General features: G+C 39.1%; 3 protein-coding genes across 6 annotated transcripts in view; all 3 read left to right on the forward strand.

Annotated features, from left to right (window-relative positions):
• si:dkey-97m3.1 (fatty acyl-CoA reductase) overlaps positions 1-7,546 on the forward strand; it is a 23,791-nt gene extending 16,245 nt beyond the window's left edge. For all 3 annotated transcript variants that reach the window (XM_053688407.1, XM_017493768.3, XM_017493767.3), the window contains exons 4-12: positions 229-408; positions 962-1,139; positions 1,287-1,331; positions 1,539-1,657; positions 2,997-3,064; positions 3,380-3,551; positions 4,121-4,250; positions 4,336-4,463; positions 4,565-7,546. In XM_053688407.1, the coding sequence (XP_053544382.1) occupies positions 229-408; positions 962-1,139; positions 1,287-1,331; positions 1,539-1,657; positions 2,997-3,064; positions 3,380-3,551; positions 4,121-4,250; positions 4,336-4,463; positions 4,565-4,727 (1,183 nt within the window). In that variant the 3' untranslated portion in view covers positions 4,728-7,546. The remainder of the gene's footprint in view (positions 1-228; positions 409-961; positions 1,140-1,286; positions 1,332-1,538; positions 1,658-2,996; positions 3,065-3,379; positions 3,552-4,120; positions 4,251-4,335; positions 4,464-4,564) is intronic.
• A 4,456-nt stretch (positions 7,547-12,002) lies between these two features.
• LOC124629234 (myelin-associated glycoprotein) overlaps positions 12,003-25,000 on the forward strand; it is a 42,064-nt gene continuing 29,066 nt past the window's right edge. The window contains exons 1-5 of the mRNA XM_053688411.1: positions 12,003-12,102; positions 16,820-16,869; positions 17,279-17,644; positions 17,753-18,079; positions 18,162-18,419. Of these exons, the coding sequence (XP_053544386.1) occupies positions 16,824-16,869; positions 17,279-17,644; positions 17,753-18,079; positions 18,162-18,419 (997 nt within the window). The 5' untranslated portion in view covers positions 12,003-12,102; positions 16,820-16,823. The remainder of the gene's footprint in view (positions 12,103-16,819; positions 16,870-17,278; positions 17,645-17,752; positions 18,080-18,161; positions 18,420-25,000) is intronic.
• LOC108279481 (B-cell receptor CD22) overlaps positions 23,354-25,000 on the forward strand; it is a 127,390-nt gene continuing 125,743 nt past the window's right edge. For both annotated transcript variants that reach the window (XM_053688408.1, XM_053688410.1), the window contains exon 1: positions 23,354-23,438. The gene's annotated coding sequence lies outside the window, so the exon portion shown is untranslated. The remainder of the gene's footprint in view (positions 23,439-25,000) is intronic.

The following is a 25,000-nucleotide window of genomic DNA, read 5'->3' on the forward strand; positions in this document are numbered from 1 at the left end:
TCTTTCATTAGAAAACTAACATTTTTATTTACAAAAAAAATGTATTTAAACTGACAACTCTGAGAAATATTCCGTAAAGCAGGAGATAAGTGTGCAGCGTAGCATACATTTCTGGAAATTCTTATTTACATGGATAAATCTGTGGTTGTGGGTCTCAGTCCAGAGAATTGTGTTTAGTGTACCTGTATACCCTGGTAGCCCTGATGAACGTGTGTGTGTTTTGATCAGACATGCTTTGCAGCTGAACGTGATTGCGACGCAGCAGCTCCTGTGTCTGGCTCAGCAGATGCAGCAGCTTCATGCGTTTATTCACATTTCTACCGCATACGCCAACTGCAACCGCCGCCATATTGATGAGGTCATCTACCCCCCACCTGTGGAGCCCGGCAAGCTCATCCACTCACTGGAGTGAGTACACACACACACGCACACGTATGCACACGTATGTACACGCAGATTCCTATGGGGTGTAATTTGTTCCTTATAAACGTGTTGTGTGCCCCCCTGTGGTTAGTGCTGGTACTGCAGGGACAAATAATGTTGCAAATAATGTTAATTATTTACGTCAATGTTAAATGAAATAACACATTTGTACAGATTTAGTGCCTAAACATTCAGCAAGTATTTCATACACGTGTTTGTTTTTTCACCTGATTTAAGGAGAAACTCTACAGGGTAATTGTTTTTAGTAAACAGTGTGTGATGTCACAACTGAACAAAAACAAATGAGTGAAATAAACACACAATGCTGAGTTTTGATGTTTTTATTAAAACGCTTTCAGACATGTTGGACACTGTTTATCCAAATTAAACACAATTTAGGTGAGATGATGGATGTGAGGAATCGGTTCTACCTGTAGCGTCTCTGCTTACGCAGTCAAATTTTACAAATCTGAAATGTTGACGTTTGTGATTTCAGCATGTTGCGTATGATGTAAATGAGATTGGTTCTGTTACTAAGGTGGATGGATGATGCAATTGTCCATGACCTCACACCGAGGCTGATCGGTGATTGGCCGAACACGTACACCTACACCAAAGCGCTGGCGGAGTGCGTGGTGCAGCAGGAGAGCGGGAAACTGAACATAGGGATCATCAGACCCTCTATTGTCGGGGCCAGCTGGCAGGAACCGTTCCCTGTGAGCTCACACTCCTCTCACTCCTCATAGCAACATACACACAGTCTAGTGTCTAATTCTGTCTCACCCCCCCCCCCCCCCCCCCCTCTCTCTTCCTCTCTCTCTCTATCTATCTATCTATCTATCTATCTCTCTCTCTCTCTCTAGGGCTGGATTGACAACTTCAACGGACCGAGTGGTGTCTTCATCGCGGTAATTACGCCTGTGATGTCAATCATTTATATGTATTTTGTGTGTATACACACACACTGCTGCTGGCTGATTAGATAACTGTATGAATGTACAGGTGTTCATAATAAAGTGGACACTGAGTGTATATGCATCCGTTTGTATATCTAACTTACACAAGTGGAAAGACGGACACATACTGAAAGTGTATGTGTGTGTGTGTGTGTACAGGCAGGAAAGGGGATCTTGAGGACGATGAGAGCCAGTAATGATGCAGTAGCAGATCTGATTCCAGTCGATGTGGTGATCAACCTCACACTCGCCGCAGGGTGGTACACTGCAGTGCACAGGTACACACACTAAGAATTATGGGTAATACACACTGTATAAACATGTCACAAAGTCCATCAGCGTGTGTGTGTATCAGAACAGAGCCTTAAAATGGCTGACGTTATAATTACAGCACTGTCCGTGGTTATTTCGAAACGGGAAGATTGAAATTTGTGCAAGAAAAGACACACAATCTCCTCTTACCAAACTACGACTTCCCCCACATGGGGAAACGTCCACATTGCATCACGACCCACCAACCAAACTCGTATCTGTCCCAAAACCTCAACGCTGTGAATTACACAATAACACTGTTCATGTTGATTTCATTTTTTTCAGGTAAATATTTATATTACAAAATAACAAAGGTTTATAAATATATATATATTTTCTTCTTTACATCTAAAAATGTCTGTTCATTTATTTATTTTATGATTTATATTTGTTACGTTAAATTCATTAAACTACGATAAAATTGGTAATCACTGCTGTGAGGGGGGGCTTCTAATATAGAAAGGAAATAGTGTATGTATTTCAGTGTTTGAGTAAATGGTAATGTGAAGGATATTTGTTCTGGTCTCTACTTCTACCTGTGTAGAAGTTTACTATAGTTTATTAAACCCAGAAATGGACGTATCTGCATGAACACTGTCCATTATAGCTGATCTGTCGTGTAGCATGACTGAATGTTTTGGAAATGTCTTGAATGTTGTATTAAAAGTACCACATTTTGAAGTGCTGTTAGCTGCAGATACTCTGGACGCAAATACGTTTATAATTATACATTTTTCATGCAGCTAAAATCGGCTTTGCTGGACTTTTTTTAAATTAAAACATTATGAAAACACAACAACTAAACCTTAATTATAATAAATAATAATACAGTGGGTGAAACATGGCTAGTAAAACGTTAGTGCTCTGGGCTTGTGTGTAGGGTTGCCAGGTCTCAGCAACATTTCTACCTCAACTGCGTCTCAAGGACCGCAAATGAAGAAATAGCCCAAATTTGGGGGAAAAGGAAGTTGTGCTTTTCTTCGTTTTGTAAATCTTTACAGTGGGGAGGTTCACTGTGGTGCGCACGCATTTCTGATGAGTTGTTCTGACAACTAGTCCGCTTTTTGTAAAAATAAAGAAAGAAAGAAAGCAATCCTGCCGGCATGACTCGAGCTGGTTCATCTTTTGTTCAATAAATTATTTCATTCACACAGTGTAGTGTAGTTTTACAGTAGGCTTTGGTTGCTAAGCAACACAACAAATGTAGGCTAGGTTATTATATAGACAGAACGATGGCTTAAGTATAACTTTGATTGATTTCATTCTGTTTCCTGTTTGTGTGTGTGTGTGTGTGTGTGTGTGTAGACCGAAGTCTGCTATGGTTTATAACTGTACAACAGGAGGCATTAACCCTTTCCACTGGGGAGAGATCGGTACGTATACAGCACAGATATATTAGTTCTTTTAGTGTTTGCTTATAGATCAGCAGAAACTTTAAATCAACATTAAATGATAATATAAATATATATACACGTTATATCTAATGTATATCTGCAAAATGTTTATAATTTAAGAAAAGATTTCATTAAAAATGGCTTTATTTATTTTTCTGTATATTTAGCACTGCCCTGAATAATCTATTTGAAATAACGGATGATGTGTAAATATAAGACATGTTAGTTCATGAAGATAGAACCGGCTTTAGTGAACCGGCTTTAGTAAACCTGTCGTGTCGCTTTTGTCGTCAGAGCATCACGTGATGTTGACGTTTAAGCGGAACCCTCTGGAGCAGGCGTTCCGTCGACCCAATGCTAACATCACCTCAAACTACCTGATTTATCAGTACTGGATCCTGGTGAGCCACAAGTTTCCTGCGCTCCTCTACGACCTGTTCCTGAGACTGTCTGGACAAAAACCACAGTAAGAGACTGCAGAACAGCGCCCCCTGGAGTTACACCTATACGCCCCTGAGCACGCACCTGAGCACGCACCTGATCACATTTGAACACCTGCACTCACCTGAAGACATGGTTACTGATGTAATCAGTATTGTAGATTCTAAAGTCCTACTTCTGATGGAAGTTCTACTTCTAGTCCCAGTTTGAGTTCTTGTTTAAGGAATTAATGGTGGTTTTAGATCCTCATTCTGGCTTTTCTTCATAGTCTGTTTATGGTTCTGGCTTCGGTTCTGTCAGTAGATTTAATTCCACTGTAGTTCTGGGTTTCGTTATAGATCCATCACTGGTTCTGCCTTTTGTTTTGGTTCTGGTCCGAGTCCCGGTTTTAGTTCTGGCTTTAGTTATTGCTCAGATTCTTGTTTAGCTCTTGCTCTGTTTTACTTCTTGATCATAATGATGTGCTTTAGTTCTGAGTTTAGTTGTAGTTCTGATTTTGGTTCTGTTTCATTTATGTTCTGATTCTAGTGTTAGCATGTGATAAAGCCTCAAACTCCACTGCGAACTTTAACCTTCTGTTACCCGTGTGTGCAGAATGATGCGGATCTTTAACAGGCTGCATAAAGCCATCGGACTGTTGGAGTACTTCAGCAGTCAGGACTGGGAGTGGAATTCTGACAACATGAACATGCTGATGAACCAGCTGAGCACCGAGGACCGCAAGGTACACGCTGTACATCAAATACATACAGATTGTTTCGTCAGAGCCATGATCGATTATAAACTCGTTCTCTTTCTGTCTTTCTCAGGTGTTTAACTTTGACGTGCGTCAGTTGAATTGGCCGGAGTACATTGAGAGTTACTGCATCGGCACCAAGAAGTACGTACTGAACGAGGACATGGCCGATATTCCCGCCGCCAGGCAGCACTTGCGCAAGTAAGACACGCGTACACACTTTACGTTCAGTCCAATGTAGCTTCATCATCTTCATCATCATTATTCAATAACAACTCTGTCTGTTTGGGTTTTTCTTCCAGGCTGAGGAATATCCGTTACACGTTTAACACGGTCCTGCTGGTCTTTATCTGGCGAGTCTTTATCGCTCGCTCTCAGATGGCCAGAAACATCTGGTACTTTGTCGTCAGTTTGTGCTTCAAGTTTCTATCCTACTTCAGAGCCTCGAGTACCCTCACCAAATAAATAACGGCATTCTACTGACCCAGTCTCTTCCAGTGAACCCTGTTCTTTCTCCACATCCATCTCCAGACTGTCTGTGTACTCCAGTATAGACCAGACTGTGTCTGTGCTCATGAGCAGAAACTAACGCACACTCCCAGTTTACTGCAGCATTGTCCTGTCTGACCTCAGTCCATTTTGAGGGTGTACCCTGGTCTGCCCCTTGTCCAATCGAGAATACCCTAGTCTGCCCCTAGTCCACTGCGGTGTACCCTGGTACCAGTGGTCTTCCTGCAATCCACTCTAGTGTACCCTGGTCTGCCCCAAGTCCACTAGAATCTACCTTGGTCTACCCCCAGTCATCTGCAGTATACCCTGGTCTGCCTACAGCCCCACTTAAATGTTCCCTGGTATACCCACAGTCCAGTCAAACATACCCTGGTGTGCTCCAAGTCCAGTTGCGTGTACCCTGGAGTTCCCTGCGTCTACTTGAGTATACCCCCGTCTGCCCTCTAGTCTAACTATGTGCCCTCCAGTTTGCCCAAAGTTTAATTAACCATAACTTGGTCTTCTTAAACAGACCCCACTTTAATATGTACCAGTAGTAAAGTCTGCCCCAATCTACTAAAATATAAACCTCATCTGCCCCAGTCTACTCGGATAGACTCGGATAGACTCTGATATCTTTGTACACATACCCCGTTCTGCCCCCTGTCTATTCGCTGTCTACGAGAATAAGTCTGTCTGTACTCTTCCCCAGTTTATCTGCGGTATTCCCATCTGACTTCACTAATCCCCCCCACCCACCCCCCTTTTCCTATCTGCTCCATTGTGGTTCAGTTAACCCCTAAACTTTCACTTTTTGCCACTTTGTCACCTGATCCTTAGAAACTGGTGTATTCTTACCAACAGAACACAGCATTGTACCGCCCATGTGTAGCTCCACCTCCTGATAATCTCCTCCAGTCTTACTTTAATTCAGAGACCAATCTGATAACGGTTCCCCAAAGTGTCCGGCTGAGTCTACCCCAAGCGTCCCTGTCGGAGTTACTCGGGGTATCTGAGGGGTGGGTGGGGGGTATGTGGTGTGATGTCACCGTGAGAGCATCCACTGTTTTTAGAGCTTTTACTTCTTTTATAAAAAGTGTTCGTTAAAAAAAAAAGAAAAAGAAAGAAAGGAACAGATATATATGCAACAGCCACTCTTATTTTACCTTGCCTGTATACTTGTCAATGTTCTCTGTTTAATTAATGATAGAATTATTATTATTATTATTATTATTATTATTATATATTGTTCTTAATTGTCCCGAGACAAGGCCTTGATTTTTAAAAAAAAAAAAAAAAAAAAAGCAAAAAAAACCAAACATTTTAATCATGATAGTGTTGAAAGACTTATCGAAATCCCTACAGTTCAGAAAGCTCTGGTTGTGTATGCATCTGTGTGTGTGTGCAGTAGGGGTCCAAATGTCTGTGTTCACTACCGAGAGCTGTTTTTATTTCATCAGTTATCCAACACTAATAAACATGGTTTCAACACACACACACACACACACACACACACACACACACACACACACACACAGTCGTGTAAACTCATAAGTGTCGTATGTTCATGTCTAGCACTTTGATCTTGACCTTGATCTTTTTACTGGAATAGTTGTGTTGAACTTATACATTTTTTGGTAACTGATGAAAGAAAACGGTTCTTTATTTCTGATTTAATGCTGTTTATTATGCACTAAAGCAGATTTTATAGCAGTAATCATTCTCGTTAAATACCGGCGTGTTCATACGCAGTTCTGCAGTATTAGCACTAAATGCTAAAGGCTGCGTGTTTCTGGCTCGATCTGTACATTTAGCAGCTTAGCATTCGTTTGTATTTACAGTTTTTCTTTACGATTTATCAGAAATACAACCGGATATACCTTTGGCTTGCTAAGCTAATTTGCACTAAACAGTTGCACTTGGCATGCTAGCTAAGTTAACATTTTAATGTGCAGAATTTGTACAGTTTAGCAGAAATATAATTTTTCCAGTGCTTCATTATTGCAAGATATTCATCTTGCACCTTGCTAGCTTAGCTACCCTGTCAAGTTCTTACTGTAAAATATAACTGTCCCTAGTCCTAACTTGCAAGTTAGCAATTTTAGAGTGTAATTATTGTATTTTTTATCAGAGATTGGACTTCCCATGAGTTTAGCTAACAAGTTTGTAATATATACAGTTTTCACAATAATCCACGGTATGATTGTATCCTTTAAGCTTAGCAAATTTACAAACTAGTTCAAATTAGCTGGCATGGAAGTTTTCACTCTACATTTTTTACCAGGAATACAGTGTCCCATGGCGTGTTGGCCTGTAAGCTGTTTTCGGAAGTCGATGGTCGCTAACTTACTGCAGTAATGCGGAGAGAAGGCTGAAGTATTGTTTGAGATGATTGTAATGTTTACTGACGCACAGACTGCCCTCTGTTGATACGATGCCAAACAAACTGCGTTTTTACACTTTTACTGTTTACTGTTCTCGAGTGTTTCATGTACTGTTCATTACTGATAGAAGATCTCTACACAGATGCCATATTACAGTACAGCGCTCGTCTTCCTCCATCCCGTCACGTGTTTTAATGACGAGTTTAAATACAAATCCAGTGAAAAATGAAGCGAGAGATTGTATTTATTCCCCTTGATTCTTTTCATTTCATGTATTTTGTACTGAATCACATTAGAAATCATGTTCATCTCCCTTTCTCACACTTTTCTAAGAATAAAACGTCCCAACGCTCCACTTTTCTACACCACATGAACACCTTGATGTCTTAAAATAAAAGCGTGCAATCAGAACTCTGAGATGATTATTACTGTTCTTCGCTCGTCCTTCTTTAGAATGAGATGATGTTGTTTTTGATAAACACATCGCCAACCATTTTATTCAAACGTAACGTGTTTTTTAGATCATTTAAAAGTCTGCACTAAAGCTTACCTGGACTGCTAGGTAGAGGGATGGATGGATGTAAAAATAACCTGTAGTTGTTTATACTTCAGTTCATAGAAGGTAAAATATGGCTTCAATTCAAGTACGTTTTATTTGTGTATTTGTATAGTGTTTTTAACAATGGAAAATAACATTTATATTAAAATTTATCCTGTTTTAAATTTATTCCTAACGAGCAAGAATAACTCCCTTCTTGTGACAAGAAGACAATACCTTCAGACCTCAGACTCAAAGTGTGCAGGACCTGTCCTTAAAAAATACTGACCTGACTGCTTCTGACGGTCAATCCCAGTGGATTAATTACATTACACACATGGATAGCTAATCCCATCAGAATAGGGTTGTAGTTGGATCATTATTTTAATGCTAGATATTTGTCTGAAGAGAATGGCCTTGAGACTGGATCTCAGAAGAGAACCTGCGAGGAACCGTGTGTTTTGAACCAGAGTAGGTAGATAAAACGGTGACCTTGAAAAACCTGGAACGCGAAGGTGAGTTTGGATTTAATTTTTGCTGTGAGCAGAAGCCAGTGGAGTTCCTCAGTTCCTTCATACGAGAGCTGATCATCGAGCCCTGAAATTTACCAACTAGGAGAAAAGAAGTGGAGAGAGTACTGAACGCTGAGGAAGTCCAACAGTACAGCTGTGAGAAGTCATGACTTTTATTTTTCCCATATGTTTAGTCATTTGTTTAGTAATGTCGTGGTGCAACATCGATGCACATGGTGAATAAGGAGGATTACCGGGGGTCAGTTTTTGGCAAAATCAACACTGACGACTCAATCAGCACTGAGAAATTAATGAAGATCGTGATTATTATTATTATTGTTATTATTATTGTTATTATTAAGTGAGGCAGCTATTGTGTCTGCTCTTCCGCTCTTGAGTCTATGGCAGCTCATTGAACCGCTTGGGGGAAAGTTATGAAATTTGGCACACAGGTAGAGGACAGTCTCATCGTTAACCATAGCAAGTTCGGAGTCTCAAAATCTCAAACCCTCTAGCACTGGGGTGGTGAAACCTGGTTCTTTGCCTGGTCATCTGAGGTTCTTCGATGTTTTCAGTGTTTACAATTCAGTGTTTGAAATTTTAAATATTCAAAAATGTGCTTAATTTTTCAAATCAATAAAAATGCATTTAAAATGATGCCGAATTCTCATTTGGAAATATTTCTTAACAACAAAAAGTGCACGTGTGAGCTAAACTTGAACTGGTTCGTCTGACGAATCACACACAAAAAATTGTCATCAATCAACGAATCCGAATGGAATGACGAAACGCAAATAAGATGAGCACAGAACATTTTTATGTGAATGGGAGAATACGAGCCAGACCTGAAAAGGTTTGTAACCAAAGCCTGCCAGGTGTGGAGTAAAAGGAGGTAGGCTGATACCAGTGTACATATCCATGAAAACTACTATGCATGTTGTAACCATCATTGTGCACAGGTGTTGTGTGGCTCTTCACAGTGATATGGAGGGTTTTTGTTTTTTTTTGTCAAGGTGAACCTGTTCGTTACCCCTGTTCTAGCACCACCAACAGCTCAAAATGTCACTCCTCTTTATGCTGATAACTTTTGAACCATACAGGCTGGAAACAAAATATTTTTTTACCTTTGATTCCTAGGTGCAATTTCATCTTCAGACCATGTTGGCAAAAAGTTATTAAAAGATTTTTAATAGACCAAACCGGCGAGCACGCCAAAATGATCATGAGGCTATATGTTCATAATGCTTTAGCGTATCCAGACCTAGTATCTGAGATATGAGATACTGAAAAAGCACTTTTGTGGCCTATAATTCGTGAAACTGGTCTCTTTAGATTCTGTGAGGCATTCTGAGTCAAATTATTTCAAATTTTCTTAGGTTGGCCATTTTGAATTTAGTCATAAAATGCTGTATTTTATGAATGATTTGATGTATCATTAAGAAATTCTGAATGTCATCGGTACCCTGAAGGTACTTGTGCCTCGTGGTCAAAAATTATAACGCAATTTTGAAAAATGCTAATAGCTTTTGATTACTTTTGTTTATTATATGAGGCTGGTCTTGCTAGATTCCTAGACTCATGCCCAGAATAATGATAGCATTATGCTATGTTCGGCCGAACTTCCTCCTCCAAGACCATTTGTCTGAATTTGACTAAAATTTGAATCAGATCATCTTCAGATCATGCCAACAAAAAATTATGAAATTCACCTCGATATGTCAAACTGTTCTCGAGTAACTGGAGAACAAATTTGACAATGAGCTCACCAAATGGATGTGAGGATATATCTCCATAATAACTTAGCATATTCAGACCAAACGTAGTAAATGCCATAGTCACCATGACTTAAGGGTACCTGCACAGTTTTGGAACACCGCCACCTAGTGGCTCACAAGCTAGGGAAAAAGCATATTTTGCTTATAACTGCTGAGCACTTGTTATAAAATCCTGACCATGCTAAAATCATGCTTGCTTTTCTCCTTACTTTGCCTCTGTGGTGCTTGGCCCCACAATTGCTGCTTGCAGCTTTATTTATTTATTTATTTATTTATTTATTTATTTATTTATTATTATTATTATTATTATTATTATTATTATTATTATTATTATTATTATTGGGCCCAGTACCAAAGGTGTGTAGGCACTACATTGTTGTTCTACATTATTATTATTATTATTATTATTATTATTATTATTATTATTATTATTATTATTATTCTGCTTCTTCTGGCTAGGGTGTCTGTGGAATCCCATTCAATGCCATTCTCTCATAACGGACTGACAAATGCTTGAAACTAAAAAAAAAAATGTAATTCCTTTGCCTATAGTTATGGCTCTGCTTTCCTGTGATTGCTCATATAACAACTGTAGCATGTCTGTGAATATGCGGCTCACTGATTCTGGTGCTTGGCCCCTGAAAATGCTGCTAGCAGTTTTAATTATTATTATAATTATTATTATTAATTCAATTCAATTTTATTTGTATAGCACTTTTAACAATGGACATTGTTTAAAAACAGCTTTACAGAAATACATAAACACAGGATGCAGATATTAAAAGTGTGAATTTATCCCTATTGAGCGAGCCGGTGGTGAGGAAAAACTCCCTGAGACGATATGAGGAAGAAACCTTGAGAGGAACCGGACTCAGAAGGAACCCGTCCGCATCTGGGGAACGACGGATAGTGTGAGAGTAAAGGAAAGTTCATTATGGTTTGTAAATGAAATCTGTGTGTTGAACTAGTCCACTGTTCACTAAAGGAGACCTGAGTGCAGAACTGCATGTGGTAATTACAGTCCCAAGGCCATCGCAGCAACCGTCGTCCCAGCAACCACAGAGAGAACGTCCCTGTGGAATTGAGGTCCAAAATCATTTCATGGTAGTTCAAGTGGTACAATCCTAAGCAACCTCCATTCTGCAGCCTCCAGTTGATGAGAGCGCCATCCAGAGGTAGGGCATCCGAACGGATCAGGCAGGTCCAGAGAGCAGAAAGGATCAGGATCTCTGGCATCTCCATAAAATCATGTGTGGCTCAACAGAAGGAGAGAGGGAGAGGGAGGTACAGAGACGGAGAGATTGTTGGGTAAGACTGTGTACTTTGCATAAAAGAAAGTCTATTCATGGTAAGCTTGAGTAAACAAATATGTTTTCAGCCTGGACGTATCTTAGAAATATCTCTGAGATGAAAGAAGACTATCCTAGTAATATTATCTACATGAGCATCAGATGATAGGCTGGAGTCAATAATCACTCCAAGGTCTTTAACTGCTGCACATGATGAAACAGAAAGACCATCCAGAGTTACTGTGAGATCAGAAAGAATACTTCTAGCTACACGTGGGCCTAGTAGAAGTTAGGTTAAGGTTAAACATCGTGTTACATTTTATCTGTCATGCACTTTACAATTTCTACAAAGCACCTTATACATGTACTCCGTGTTGTCATCGTCTTCGCTTTCATCAGTCTTCTGTTCCTTTTCTCCTTTTTTGCTTTCTGTTTTAATTTAATCAGTGAATGTAAACTGCCACATATACAGCAGCACATCTGCATCTTAACTTATTTGCAAATGACTCCAGTGCCTCTGAAAGCTGATTAACCTGTCATAGTCCTGTGTGTTTCTGTCTGCACGGTCTATCAAACAATCATTATCACCTTTCACTATAAATAGCATTATTTTCCACTCTGTTCATGATCAACATTAAATAATTATACATTTTAACATTGGTTAACAAAAACACTAGAAGTACACAATTTCCTTTTACAAAAGAGGAAGTTGTGGGGTGTGTGTGTGTGTGTGTGTGTGTGTGTGTGTGTGTGTGTGTGTAAGAGAGAAAGAGCGAGAGAGAGATGCTTATCAGCATGTGGTGTAAAACTGAGGCCACTTTATTTTGAGAACTGGAGGCTCAAACACATTCAGGTGAGATTTTCTCTTTTCACTTTCAGAAATTAATTTCCTTTTTGATAATGTTACCTGTTCTATAATACATGTTGTGTACATGTTGTGTACTTGTTGTGTGTATATTTTATGTTGTGTTGTCCTATATGTACATTTACATTTTTTATTAAAGCGACTTACAAATGAGGAAATGCAAGCAAAGTGATGTATGAAGCGGAGAACAATACGAGTAGTGCTACTGTACATGATCTTTAATTAAGTTCTAGAGAAGCAAAGTGTGCAGAGTCGAGGTGTAAGTGCCAGAGTACATTAAAAAAAATTTAATGGAGCTAGTCCATTTAATGTTTTAAATACTAAAACTAAAATCTTAAAATCAATTCTAAAATGAACAGGAAGCCAGTGAAGGGAAGACAATATTTGTGTAATATGTTCTCGCTTGCGGGTTCCTGTTAACAGACGAGCAGCAGCAATCTGGCTAATACCGACATAAAGCCCATTGCAGTAGTCAAGGCGAGTCGAAATAAAAACATGTCTAACTCTTTCAAAAGGGCTAAGACAGAAAAGACTTGCCTTTGTATAATTGCCTCATCTGAAAAAAACCCTAAATTTAATTACTGAGTTAATCTGCTCATCCAGTTTAAAGCCACTGTCCATAACAGCACCCAGGTTTTTTTCAGTGGGCTTCACATATGTTTTTATGACTCCCAAATACAGATAAGGTGCTCCACGGACACCCCCGAGTCCAAATGCCATGATTTCTGTTTTTCCTTCATTAAACTTTAAAAAAAATTAAGGCCATCCAAGCTTTAATATCATCAAGACAGTCTAACAATGGTGCTGTGGAGTTAGTATCTTTCCTTTTCAAAGGCAGATAGAGTTGTGTATCATCTGCATAACAATGAAACAAGATGCCATATTTCCTAAAAATTTACCCTAGGGGAAGCATGTATACAGTGAACAAGATAGGCCCAAGAATGGAGCCCTGAGGGACTCTACACAAGAGAGATGCTGAGGTGGACACACAAACTTCTGACAGACTGATAAGACCCAACACAGTACCTTTAATGCCAACACAATGCTCCAAATGAGAAATTAAGATGCTATGGTCTCCAGTGTGAAATGCAGCCGTAAGATCTAGGAGCACGAGAACAGTATAATCACCTGAGTCAGTGGCTAGTAACAGATCATTAAAAACTTTTAGCAGGGCTGTTTCTGTGCTATGAAGGGATTTAAGACCAGATTAGAATACTTCTTAAAGACCATGTAGATCTAAAAAAAGATTGCAATTGTATAGATACAATTTTCTCCAATATTTTGGAGAGGAACGGAAGTTTTGAGATGGGTCTGAAATTAGCAAGCACCATGGTATCCAAATAAGATTTTTATTTTTTTTTTTTAAATCAATGGTTCCACTATTGCATGTTTAAAATTCCAGGGTAGAATGGTTTCAAAAACATTTTTTAAAATGAGGAGGAACAACATCTATGCAACAGGCAGATGATTTAATTTTACCAATAATATCTCTCAAGAAAGAGACACAGGCTCAAACTGGTAAAACAGCAGAGCACGAAGTGGTGAGAGATGGGTCAGCAGAAGGAAATGACATGTGTGCTCTAACATTATCAACCTTGTCAACAAATTTTTTAAAAGTTTTCACACATTTCAAAAGAAAACTCCAGGCACGGTAATTGAGGGTAGTCCTAAAAAGAGCACAGGGCTTATGAGAATTGTTTGAAATAATATCTGAGGAATACTTAGTTTTCAGTTCCGACAGTTTTTTGATACAGTATTTATGGAAACTTTCTTTTAAGATGTCAAAAGATACCTGCAACCTATTGTTTTTCCATCGGCATTCAGCTCTCCTACACTCATGTCTTACAGAACGAGTGGCATCATTCACCCACGGTTCAACTTTCGGTTTAGGGCGAATAATCCTAAATGGAGCGACAATATCCAGAATGTTTTGACAGGTAGAATAAAACAGTGAAGTTAGCTCCTCAGTATTGAGACCAAAAGAGGGCACAGAATGATGCTCATCAGTGTTTCTAAAAGCCTCAGAAAACAGTTCAGCAGTTAAAGGGTTAAACGTACTGCCAGACGAGACATTTACCCCACCACCTACCTCCTCCGGGGAGAGCATGGCGTTCAGCAAAGGTAAGCAGGTAAACCATACCCGAACGGAGGAGAGGGCGAGGTTTTCTCTCCACCCAAATGATAAATTGCCATATTTTCTATGGCAGATCTGATGTTAAGAAGTGCTTGGTGATCATACACCAGGAGAGAGAGTAGTGGGGTTTTTTGGTTGTTTTGTTATTTTTAATAAATTTGCAAAGATTTCAAACGAACTTCTTTCATGTTGTCATTATGGGGTATTGTTTGTAAAATTTTGAGGAAAATAATGAATTTAATCCATTTTGGAATAAGACTGTAACACAACAAAATGTGGGAAAAGGGAAGCGCTGTGAATACTCTCCGGATGCACCGTATCTGACAAACAATGCTAAAACTAGTTCAACTAAAAATCAAGAAACACAACATATGTTGTGTGTTTTAATATCATTAGTGACCAAATAAAAAAATTCTCATTAGCGGATGTAGTGAGTGTATTGAAGAATTTGTTATTTAACAATGATTCTCATGATTCTTTTTTTTTTAGGTATATGCTCCAGTAGTGTGACCTCAACATCACCTTACTGAGATCCAAAATAAACCTATATTTCTAACACGTTTCTGTACAAACAACCAGTGTCTGTACAGCCGATACGCCACGTAGCTCACGCAAACCAAAGCGCTGTGCACAGTGCTGCATATCCCCTTCAGGGCGCTCTAAAATATTTAAATGTATTAAATTTTGTAAATATTAACACATACAGTCATTGAACATATTTTTTGTCATTCTTAAAATCTTATCAGACAATCATATGGACATTATGGGGAAAAGCTGCTTAAAGGGACCCCGGTGTGACTCGCAACAGCCCTGTGTCCAGCTTGTCCAGTATACATTTCCGAAATTTACCGCCAAGCCACCACTGCTTATTATTTTATTTATAACATATTCATATGATATAGGGGGCACGGTGACTTAGTGGGTAGCATGCTTGCCTCACAGCTCCAGGGTTGAGGGTTTGATTCCCACCATGGCCCTGTGTGTGTGGTGTTTGTATGTTCTCCCCATGCATGGTAGGCTGGTTGGCATGTGTGAATGTGTGTGTAATTTATATATATATATATATATATATATATATATATATACAGTGAGGGAAAAAAGTATTTGATCCCCTGCTGATTTTGTCCGTTTGCCCAGTGACAAAGAAATGATCCGTCTATAATTTTAATAGTAGATTTATTTGAACAGTGAGAGACAGAATAACAACAAAAAAATCCAGAAAAACGCATGTCAAAAATGTTATAAATTAATTTGCATTTTAATGAGGGAAATAAGTATTTGACCCCTCTGCAAAACATGACTTAGTACTTGGTATCAAAACCCTTGTTGGCAATCACAGAGGTCAGACGTTTCTTGTAGTTGGCCACCAGGTTTGCACACACCTCAGGAGGGATTTTGTCCCACTCCTCTTTGCAGATCTTCTCCAAGTCATTAAGGTTTCGAGGCTGACGTTTGGCAACTCGAACCTTCAGCTCCCTCCACAGATTTTCTATGGGATTAAGGTCTGGAGACTGGCTAGGCCACTCCAGGAACTTAATGTGCTTCTTCTTGAGCCACTCCTTTGTTGCCTTGGCCGTGTGTTTTGGGTCATTGTCATGCTGGAATACCCATCCACGACCCGTTGTCAATGCCCTGTCTGAGGGAAGGAGGTTCTCACCCAAGATTTGTCGGTACATGGCCCCGTCCATCGTCCCTTTGATGCGGTGAAGTTGTCCTGTCCCCTTAGCAGAAAAAAAACCCCAAAGCGTAATGTTTCCACCTCCATGTTTGACAGTGAGGATGGTGTTCCAGGGGTCATAGACAGCATCCCTCCTCCTCCAAACACGGCGAGTTGAGTTGATGCCAAAGAGCTCCATTTTGGTGTCATCTGACCTCAACACTTTCACCCAGTTGTCCTCTGAATCATTCAGATGTTCATTGGCAAACTTCAGACGGGCATGTATATGTGCTTTCTTGAGCAGCGGACCTTGCGCGCGCTGCAGGATTTCAGTCCTTCACGGCGTAGTGTGTTACCAATTGTTTTCTTGGTGACTATGGTCCCAGCTGCCTTGAGATCATTGACAAGATCCTCCCGTGTAGTTCTGGGCTGAATCCTCACTGTTCTCATGATCACTGCAACTCCACGAGGTGAGATCTTGCATGGAGCCCCAGGCCGAGGGAGATTGACAGTTCTTTTGTGCTTCTTCCATTTGCGAATAATCGCACCAACTGTTGTCCCCTTCTCACCAAGCTGCTTGGCAATGGTCTTGTAGCCCATTCCAGACTTGTGTAGGTCTACAATCCTGTCCCTGACATCCTTGGAGAGCTCTTTGGTCTTGGCCATGGTGGAGAGTTTAGAATCTGATTGATTGAGTGCTTCTGTGGACAGGTGTCTTTTATACAGGTAACAAACTGAGATTAGGAGAACTCCCTTTAAGAGTGTGCTCCTAATCTCAGCTCGTCACCTGTATAAAAGTCACCTGGGAGCCAGAAATCTTTCTGATTGAGAGGGGGTCAAATACTTTTTTCCCTCACTGTACACACACATTTTTTTCATTCCATTTGTCTGTCTTTTCTTTCTGTCCTGAACAGAGAGATGAATGCAGCAGAGAAACTCATCTTCATTTGTTGTCTCTTTCAAGGTTTGTAATTGCTTATTTTTGTTTAATTTATGTGTATTGTTGTCCTTTGATTACCCTGATGACATTTGCGCAACTTTTATACTCAGGCAGAAATCTGTGTTGGTGTGATTTGTTTTTGTTTGTTACTATAGTAATGATTTTATTCTGTGTTTTACTGTAATAATGATTTACAATCTAAATTGATGTCCACATTGTGTGTTTGCGCGCGCGTGTGTGTGTGTGCGTGTGTGTGTGTGTGTGTGCGTGTGTGTGTGTATATGTGTGTGTGTGTGTGTGTGTGTGTGTATGTGTGCGTGTGTGTGTTTGTGTGTATTTGCGCGCGCGCGTGTGTGTGTATATGTGTGTGTGTGTGTGTGTGTGTGTTTGTGTGATTGTGTGTGTGTGTGTGTGTGTGTGTGTGTGTGTGCAGGTGTTTTGTGTAGAGAATTCTCCATCAGTCTACCAGAGAGTGTAGAAGCTGTGAGAGGACTCTGTGTTCTCATACCCTGCAGTTTTGAGATTAAAGAACAATATGATGGAGACCTCCAGAAAGATCCTACAGGAATCTGGTTAAAAGACGGCAAACATGCTGACAATAACAGAGTCTTTAACTCTAAAGAAACTGAAGAGAACAAGATTGAAGGGAACCTTATAGGAGACCTCCGCATGAAGAACTGCACCACCGTCTTCTACAGCATCAGAAAGAATTACAGTGGAGTTTATTACTTTAGAATAGAAACTTCAGGAGGCCTGAAATACAATTATCTATCTTCATCAGTGTCTGTAAGAGTGGGAGGTGAGATCTGCAGCAGTGTGTGTGTACAGTGTAACTGTAATTACACTAATGATGCACTGGAACACATTTAAAACTCATCTCTAATGTGATACTGTGTGTTTATCTCAGCTTCTCCAATCACACCCTCAATAACACTGTATAAGGAGGATCAGGGGGAGGTGGAGGACCAAAATGAGGTGGTGGAGGGAACTTCAGTGAGTCTCATTTGCTCTGCTCCAGCTCCTCCATGTCTCTTAAAGCCACCCACTTTTACATGGAACTTCCTGCCTGAGGAGAGAAGACAGCAGCAGAACCACAACACCAGCTTCAGCTCCTCTCAGCTGAACTTCACCGCTACTCACCTTCATCATGGACTCAATTTCACCTGCACTGCCACCTACCAGCTCCAGAACAGGAACAAATCAGCACAGAGATCTTTTATACTACATGTTCTCTGTAAGTGCTGATTAATCACTTGACATTCACTACACTTTTAATGATTCATGGAGTCTCCTAAATCCTGTTCTTCCTCCTTTAGTTGGTCCTAGAAACACGTCAGTATCAGCGTCTCCATCTGCTTCAGTGCTTTTGGGCAGTTCAGTGTCTCTGAGATGCAGCAGTGATGCAAACCCAGCAGTGCTGAACTACACCTGGTACAGAGAGAACGGAGAGCAGATAGGAACCGGAAACCATCTCACCATCAACACCACTGATTCTACACACAGTGGTCTATACTACTGTAGAGCTCAAAACCAGCACGGAGATCACACCTCATCTGTCCTCCTGGATGTTCTGTGTGAGTACAGTCCTTGTATTTGAGGATGATTGTAAGAATTCTGACAATCCCACTGGTTATTCCTACCATGGTTCAGAAACAACCTGCCAACGTGGGAAGCATAAACAATACATAGTGGGTTTATAGAGATCAGATAAAGTAATTGTGTGTTATTTTAAAGGGGGGAAGTGCAGCGTGGATCTGGCTTCCTTCGATCGACAGAAATTCATGTAACACTTGAATCAATTTCTTACACTATGTGGTATAAAAGTCTGCACCTGGAATGTGATAATATATGATAGTATAATAGTATAAAAGTGGCACAGTCCCAGGGACATTAAAGAAGTATGTTTGTCCCCCTCAGTATATTTAGGATAAATATACCTTGTGGTTTTCCAGCCATGGCAATCCTAATAGACTAACACAAATCAACTAGTCTCTCTCTCTCTCTCTCTCTCTCTCTCTCAGATGCTCCTCAGCTCTCTCCCTCCTCCAGCTGTAACACCACTCAGGATCTGATCCTGTGTTCCTGTGAGGTTCATGGAAATCCGTCTCCTAAACTGGAGTGGCGTGTCTCTGGTCAAAGTTCTTCAGCCACCAGTGAAGAGTCTGTGAACAAAACAACCTCAAGAAGCTTCATCTCCATCCGTCAGTCATTTACAGACGTGCTCACTCTGCAGTGTGTTGTCTCCAATAACCTGGGCATTAGCACACAGTTCTTCTATTTTAAGAAAGTGGCTCCTCACTCTGCTAAAGGTGAGAAACACCAAAACATCTCTAATTTAAACCGTCACTTCTTCTCTTCTGTTCCATTGACTCCTATTGATCTTGAAATACAGCTATAAATATTGTTTTTAACAAATGTATACAAGTGTGTGGATAGAGAATATAGATGCATGTACAAAATAAAAGATATAAACATCATTGGCATGTGAAATGAAATTAGATATGTACACAAGAAAAAGCCCCAAACCTTTAGTGAAATACAGTGTTGGATCAGTGCAGTTTTGGGTTAATTATATTATCAGTAATGCTGCTATTAGAGAACATGTACCTATATACGATATTCTATACATGTGGAATGTAAGCTGTAGTTGAACAATCAGTAATATTTATAAGGTAATAATGTATTGATTTAAATATGTGGGCTCTAAATGTGCTCTATTTTATTCTGTTAAATATCCAGATGTGGATATTTCCTCCGTGCTGATTGGTGCAGCTGTTGGAGCTTCAGTAATGATGGTGCTGTGTGGTGTATTCCTGTGTGTAAGGTGTGTTCACTGTACACTCATCTACTTTTACTCTGATACTGTAAACATATTAGCAGAATATGTTTGATGACGTTATTATTATTCTAAAATGTGGGGGAAATAAAAATAAAGAATGAGTGTGGAGATGTATATAAAATATAACAAAATTGAAGTTTAAAGTTTTAAGTACACTTGGGATTTCATGTAATCTTATGAGCTGAGATTTTCTTTTCTTCAGGAGAGTGAACCCTTCCCAGTCTGGACGAGGAGACTCAGCAGGCCTCGTTTTAAATGACCGGGTTAGTGTGAAAGTTCAGGCACAGATATGAGAGCTATGAGATATGAGAGAACATATTTGGATGACATCTTCATATAAAATGTTGAAATACTGGACTTTATTTCCTGTTGATTTCCGCAGGCTGTTCGTCAGGAAGAAGAAGGAGAGTCTGTGTATGTGAACAGACGAGTTTCATCAGAGTCTCTTCATTACTCCACTGTTAGGTTTCCAAACAGAACAGCCAATGAGAACACAGATCTTCCCTCTCTCACTGCCGACTACGCTACCGTGCACCACGGCTCCAAACAACAAGATAACAGAAGAATGACAAAAACTGAGGTTAAAGAAAGAGATTCAGAGCAGATAAAACACTCAGATGGAGATGAAGTCCTCTACGCACAAGTTAAACCTCGTAAAAGTGAACGGAAAATGTGAAAAAAATCTATAAAATAATTCAGTGTTTAAACACATGCTCCGATATACAGTGATGAGACGTAGAGATGCATATTTTCAAAAAATATTTTAATACATATGTTTTTATATCTATAAGATTATTCAAGTACATTGTTTTGGAAAATGACAAAAAAACCCACATCAATGCTTCACGCACAAGCTGTTTTATGTAATTTGTCACTAAGCTATGAGTTTGTTTATTGTCTCAGGGAAAGAATTTGCAGCTTTTTCCCCACATAGATAAAAACACACATATTTAAAATGTCATCCAGTTATTAGTGTTGTATAAGTGCTATAATGTGTTACACAGTTCAGTACTGCTGATTTATATGGACCCACTTCCTTTTATTGAATAACTTTCAGGTTGTTGTTTTTTTTGGTGATAAATAATTTGACTTTTTTGTTTATTGTTTGCATTTCTGTTTGGGTTAATATAATTTAACATGTTTATTGGTATTTAAATCTTATTGCTTATTCCTCGTAAAATCTCAACTCTTGTCTGAAATTCATTAAAAAAATAAATAAAAAACTATAAAAATGACAACACATGGTAAATACCAACTGATGCACTATTTCCTTGCAGACATTTTGCGTTGCTGTGTTATGAGTATGCGTTATTTTTAAATATTATATTATTGCTGATAATCATAAAAGAATTTTGTTGCTATATATGCTTGGCTCTTAGAGTTTCCTTTGTTTTTCTAAATATATGCTTCATTTATCCTAGTAGTCAAAAGCCAGAGGACAGACAGCAGCTTAGTAAAGTTGAGGATTGTGTAAAAGACATTAGACACTGGACGTTTATTAACTTCCTCTTACTTAATTCTGATAAGACAGAAGAACTTGTGTTAGGCCCACGTGTAGCTAGAAGTATCCTTTCTGATCACATGGTTACTCTGGATGGTCTTTCTGTTTCATCATGTGCAGCAGTAAAAGACCTTGGAGTGATTATTGACTCCAGTCTATCATCTGACGCTCATGTAGATAATATTACTAGGATAGTCTTCTTTCATCTCAGAAATATTTCTAAGATAAGAAATATATTGTCACTACATGATGCAGAAATATTAGTTCATTGTAATGTCTGTGTTCCCTTTTGGATCTCCCTTTTACTTATTCTATCAGAGAGCCTTGAAAGTGGAGAGCCCCGCCCACACCTATGGGAAATGAGATACTCATAGTCTTACGGAGTAGTGTAGAGTGGTGGTGTAAATCTCACAGTCAGACATGTTTGTCACTTTTATATAATGCCGACTGTGAGGACACACCCATCTTTGACTCCTAATGGTTTCATGCCAGCTGAACCCTTTCTTCAGAGAGATTTTATTTGTGGTACTTGTCAGTTGTGGATTGGACTAATCAATGAGAATAGCAACCCTGAGGAGGCACCAGGGGCTTTAATCTTTAATCTCATTCCAGTTTTAACTGAGTCCTACAATTCTACAAACATTGGTTCTTTCAGCTTGTTTTGTTCAGTCAGTGATCCACTGCTAACATCAATAGGTCATTTCTTTTGTGAGAACATGGCTGTTGTGGAGGTCGACTGTATTGGGGAGGGGAGTTGCAGCATCTGGGCTGATGTGTTTGATTGTCAGGGGAAGGAGACATGCAGGTGATATATAATACAGGTGATATATAACACACCCCTGTTGAAATGGCAGGTTGAAAAATCATGTCAGAACTTTTACACCCATTATGTGAAATTACAACATATTAAAATTAAGTAGAAAACAATCAGAAACATTTTAGGGGAAAAAGGAAAAAGAAAGAAACTTACAGTAACCTGGTTGCATAAGTGTACACACCCCTAAACTAATACTTAGTTGAATAACCTTCTGATTTTATTACACCACTCAGTCTTTTTGGGTAAGTGTCTATCAGCGTGTCACATCTTGACTTAACTTGACAATACTTTCCCACTCTTTCTTGCAGAAACATTCTAGATCCTTCAAGTTTTAAGGGCATCTCCTGTGCACAGCCCCTTTCAGGTCATCCCACAGATTTTTTATAGGACAAGTCCGGTCTGGAATCTGGCTGGACCATTCAAAAACATTGACCTTCTTTGGGTTAATCCATTCCTTTGCTGGTTTGGATGTTCATTATTCCCTCCACCTTGATAAAAGCCCCAGTTCTGGCTGAAGAAAAGCAGCCCTAAAGCATGATACCCCCACCACCATGCTTCACCCTGAGGATGGTGTTCTTTTGGTCATGTGCTTTTTTTTTTTTTGCAAAGTTATTGCAAACATACCTTTTGGAATTATGGAATTATTATAACTTTTGGAATTGTTGAGCCTGGATGTTTTATTGTGAGAAAGGGCTTCCGTCTAGTAACCCTACACAAAAGCCCAGACATGTGAAGGATATGAGAGATTGTTGTCACATGCAGAGAGTAATCAGTGCTTGTCTGATGTTCCTGCAGCCCCTTTCATTGTAAATGGTAAATGGTGCACTTATATAGCGCTTTTATCCAAAGCGCTTTCCACTGTGTCTCATTCACCCATTCACACACACACACACACACACACACACACACACACACACACACACACACACACACACACACACACACACACACACACACACCAGTGGTAGTAGAGCTGCCATGCAAGGCGCTAACTTGCCATCGGGAGCAACTTGGGGTTCAGAGTCTTGCCCAAGGACACTTCGTTAGTCTTCGTCCCCAGCCTAGTGAACTAGCATGATTGTTGTCTTGGCTAAGACTGCTAAATGCTATGAATGTACAGTAGATGTTTCCTACATGTAAATTGAATTCATTAAATTATATTAAACTAATCTGTTGTTTTATAAAAATGTATTTATTTATTTGCTACTGTATTTTAATGAATAAATAAAACTATTTTATTTATAGATTTTTAAAAGAGACACATAAACTAAAACAACTTCCGGTTTCTTAGTGTTTCACACAGCTGACACGAGAGAGGAACTGTGTGTGTGTGTGTGTGTGTGTGTGTGTGTGTGTGTGTGTGTGTGTGTGTGTGTGTGTGTGTGTGTGTGATTACCACTTTAGCGGCGAACTGGAGATCTTGAACTAACATTCTGGTAAGAATCTATCTATCTATCTATCTATCTATCTATCTATCTATCTATCTATAATACTACTACCATAATTTCTCCATCAGGGGATTAATAAAGTATTATTTTACCTTATCTCATCACTAATAATATCTAGTTTATAGGACAAAAATATATATCTGATGTTTTAACTGTAATTACTCTTATTCTTACATGTAGGATATCCTCTATCTATCTATCTATCTATCTATCTATCTATCTATCTATCTATCTATTCATAATAATACTACTAATAATAATATTTTGTTTATAAGACTAAAATTATATATATATATATATATATATATATATATATATATATATATATATATATATATATATCTGATGTTTTAACTGTAATTACTGTTCCCCTTACATCTAAGACACATCCTGTTCTGATCAGTTTTGTGTTCCAATCAGCAGTAGGTGATCTTTTTTCTTTCCAAGTTAGTAGGAATATAGTCAGTTATTGTGTGCATTTATCTGGACTGGTTATAAAAGCCACTTATTTCTTCAATAGTTACTTAATTGCACTTTATTTCCTTTATTGCGTCACAGTGCTAGACATATTGCATTAACATCTTGCACAACTGGGCCTTGCAGATGCACACCACACCCAGCTGCACTGAACACTGAGACAGTGTAGTCAGCCATACAGGAAGTCCAACACTTTTTATATTAGAAACCTGCATTTCACCAATGCATAATGATGTCCAGACATTACCAAATTTATGTCAGGTGACATGCAGACAAAAAACTTATTTAAATGCTATGAAAAAAACAATGTTCATGTTTTAATTTAACAAAGTGTAGCTGTAAAAGCACCAAGCAGGAATTGAGGCCATATTCCACACAAACCTTTGACATCTTAAAGTTACCAACGTATTTTCATATCGTCTGTTTAATGTTGTCCACTATCACAAACAGGAAATGAAGTCAGTTTATCAATATTTCTTTCATGCTTTGGCAGCAAAATTTGTGTTTGTGTTCTACTGTAGTGTTTTTTATTTTTCATGTTGTAAGCATGCCCATGAGCACGTAGTGACCCTATAACAAACAGGAAATATATATCTTTAATTCTCTTATTAAATATGTTGTTCTCATTTCTTGTAGTTTCATTTTCCATTCTGCCGTATTTAAATATTTCAAAGAACGGTTTTGTTTTTCTTTTTTGTTTGGATCCGGAGTCCATCCACGTCGGATCCGTCTAAATAATATCAACTAATCTTGGACTAAGGTACGTTAAACACTCAACATTGCAACGTTCAGCTTGTTCAGTGTGTTGAGTGCAGGAGGTTTAGTCATTCTTCCCCCGTTGTTAGTGATAGCTTTATCTGTGCTAGGTGTATATGAGTTATCTCTGTGATGGAGAAGGTTGCAGTATTAGAGGTGTAAATGCAGGCTCTAGAGAGGGTTAGTGAGACTGAGAGCAGTGTAGTTTCTGTAGGGGAAAGTCTGGATGTCTCAGGTGGAGATAACAATCCCCCAACTCCGGCATTAGAGCCCTCAAAGCGAGGCGAATGAGTGATGACTCAGAGGCATAATCACAA

This window comes from Ictalurus punctatus, chromosome 19 (genome assembly GCF_001660625.3).
Source record: "Ictalurus punctatus breed USDA103 chromosome 19, Coco_2.0, whole genome shotgun sequence".
Classification (NCBI taxonomy): domain Eukaryota; kingdom Metazoa; phylum Chordata; class Actinopteri; order Siluriformes; family Ictaluridae; genus Ictalurus; species Ictalurus punctatus.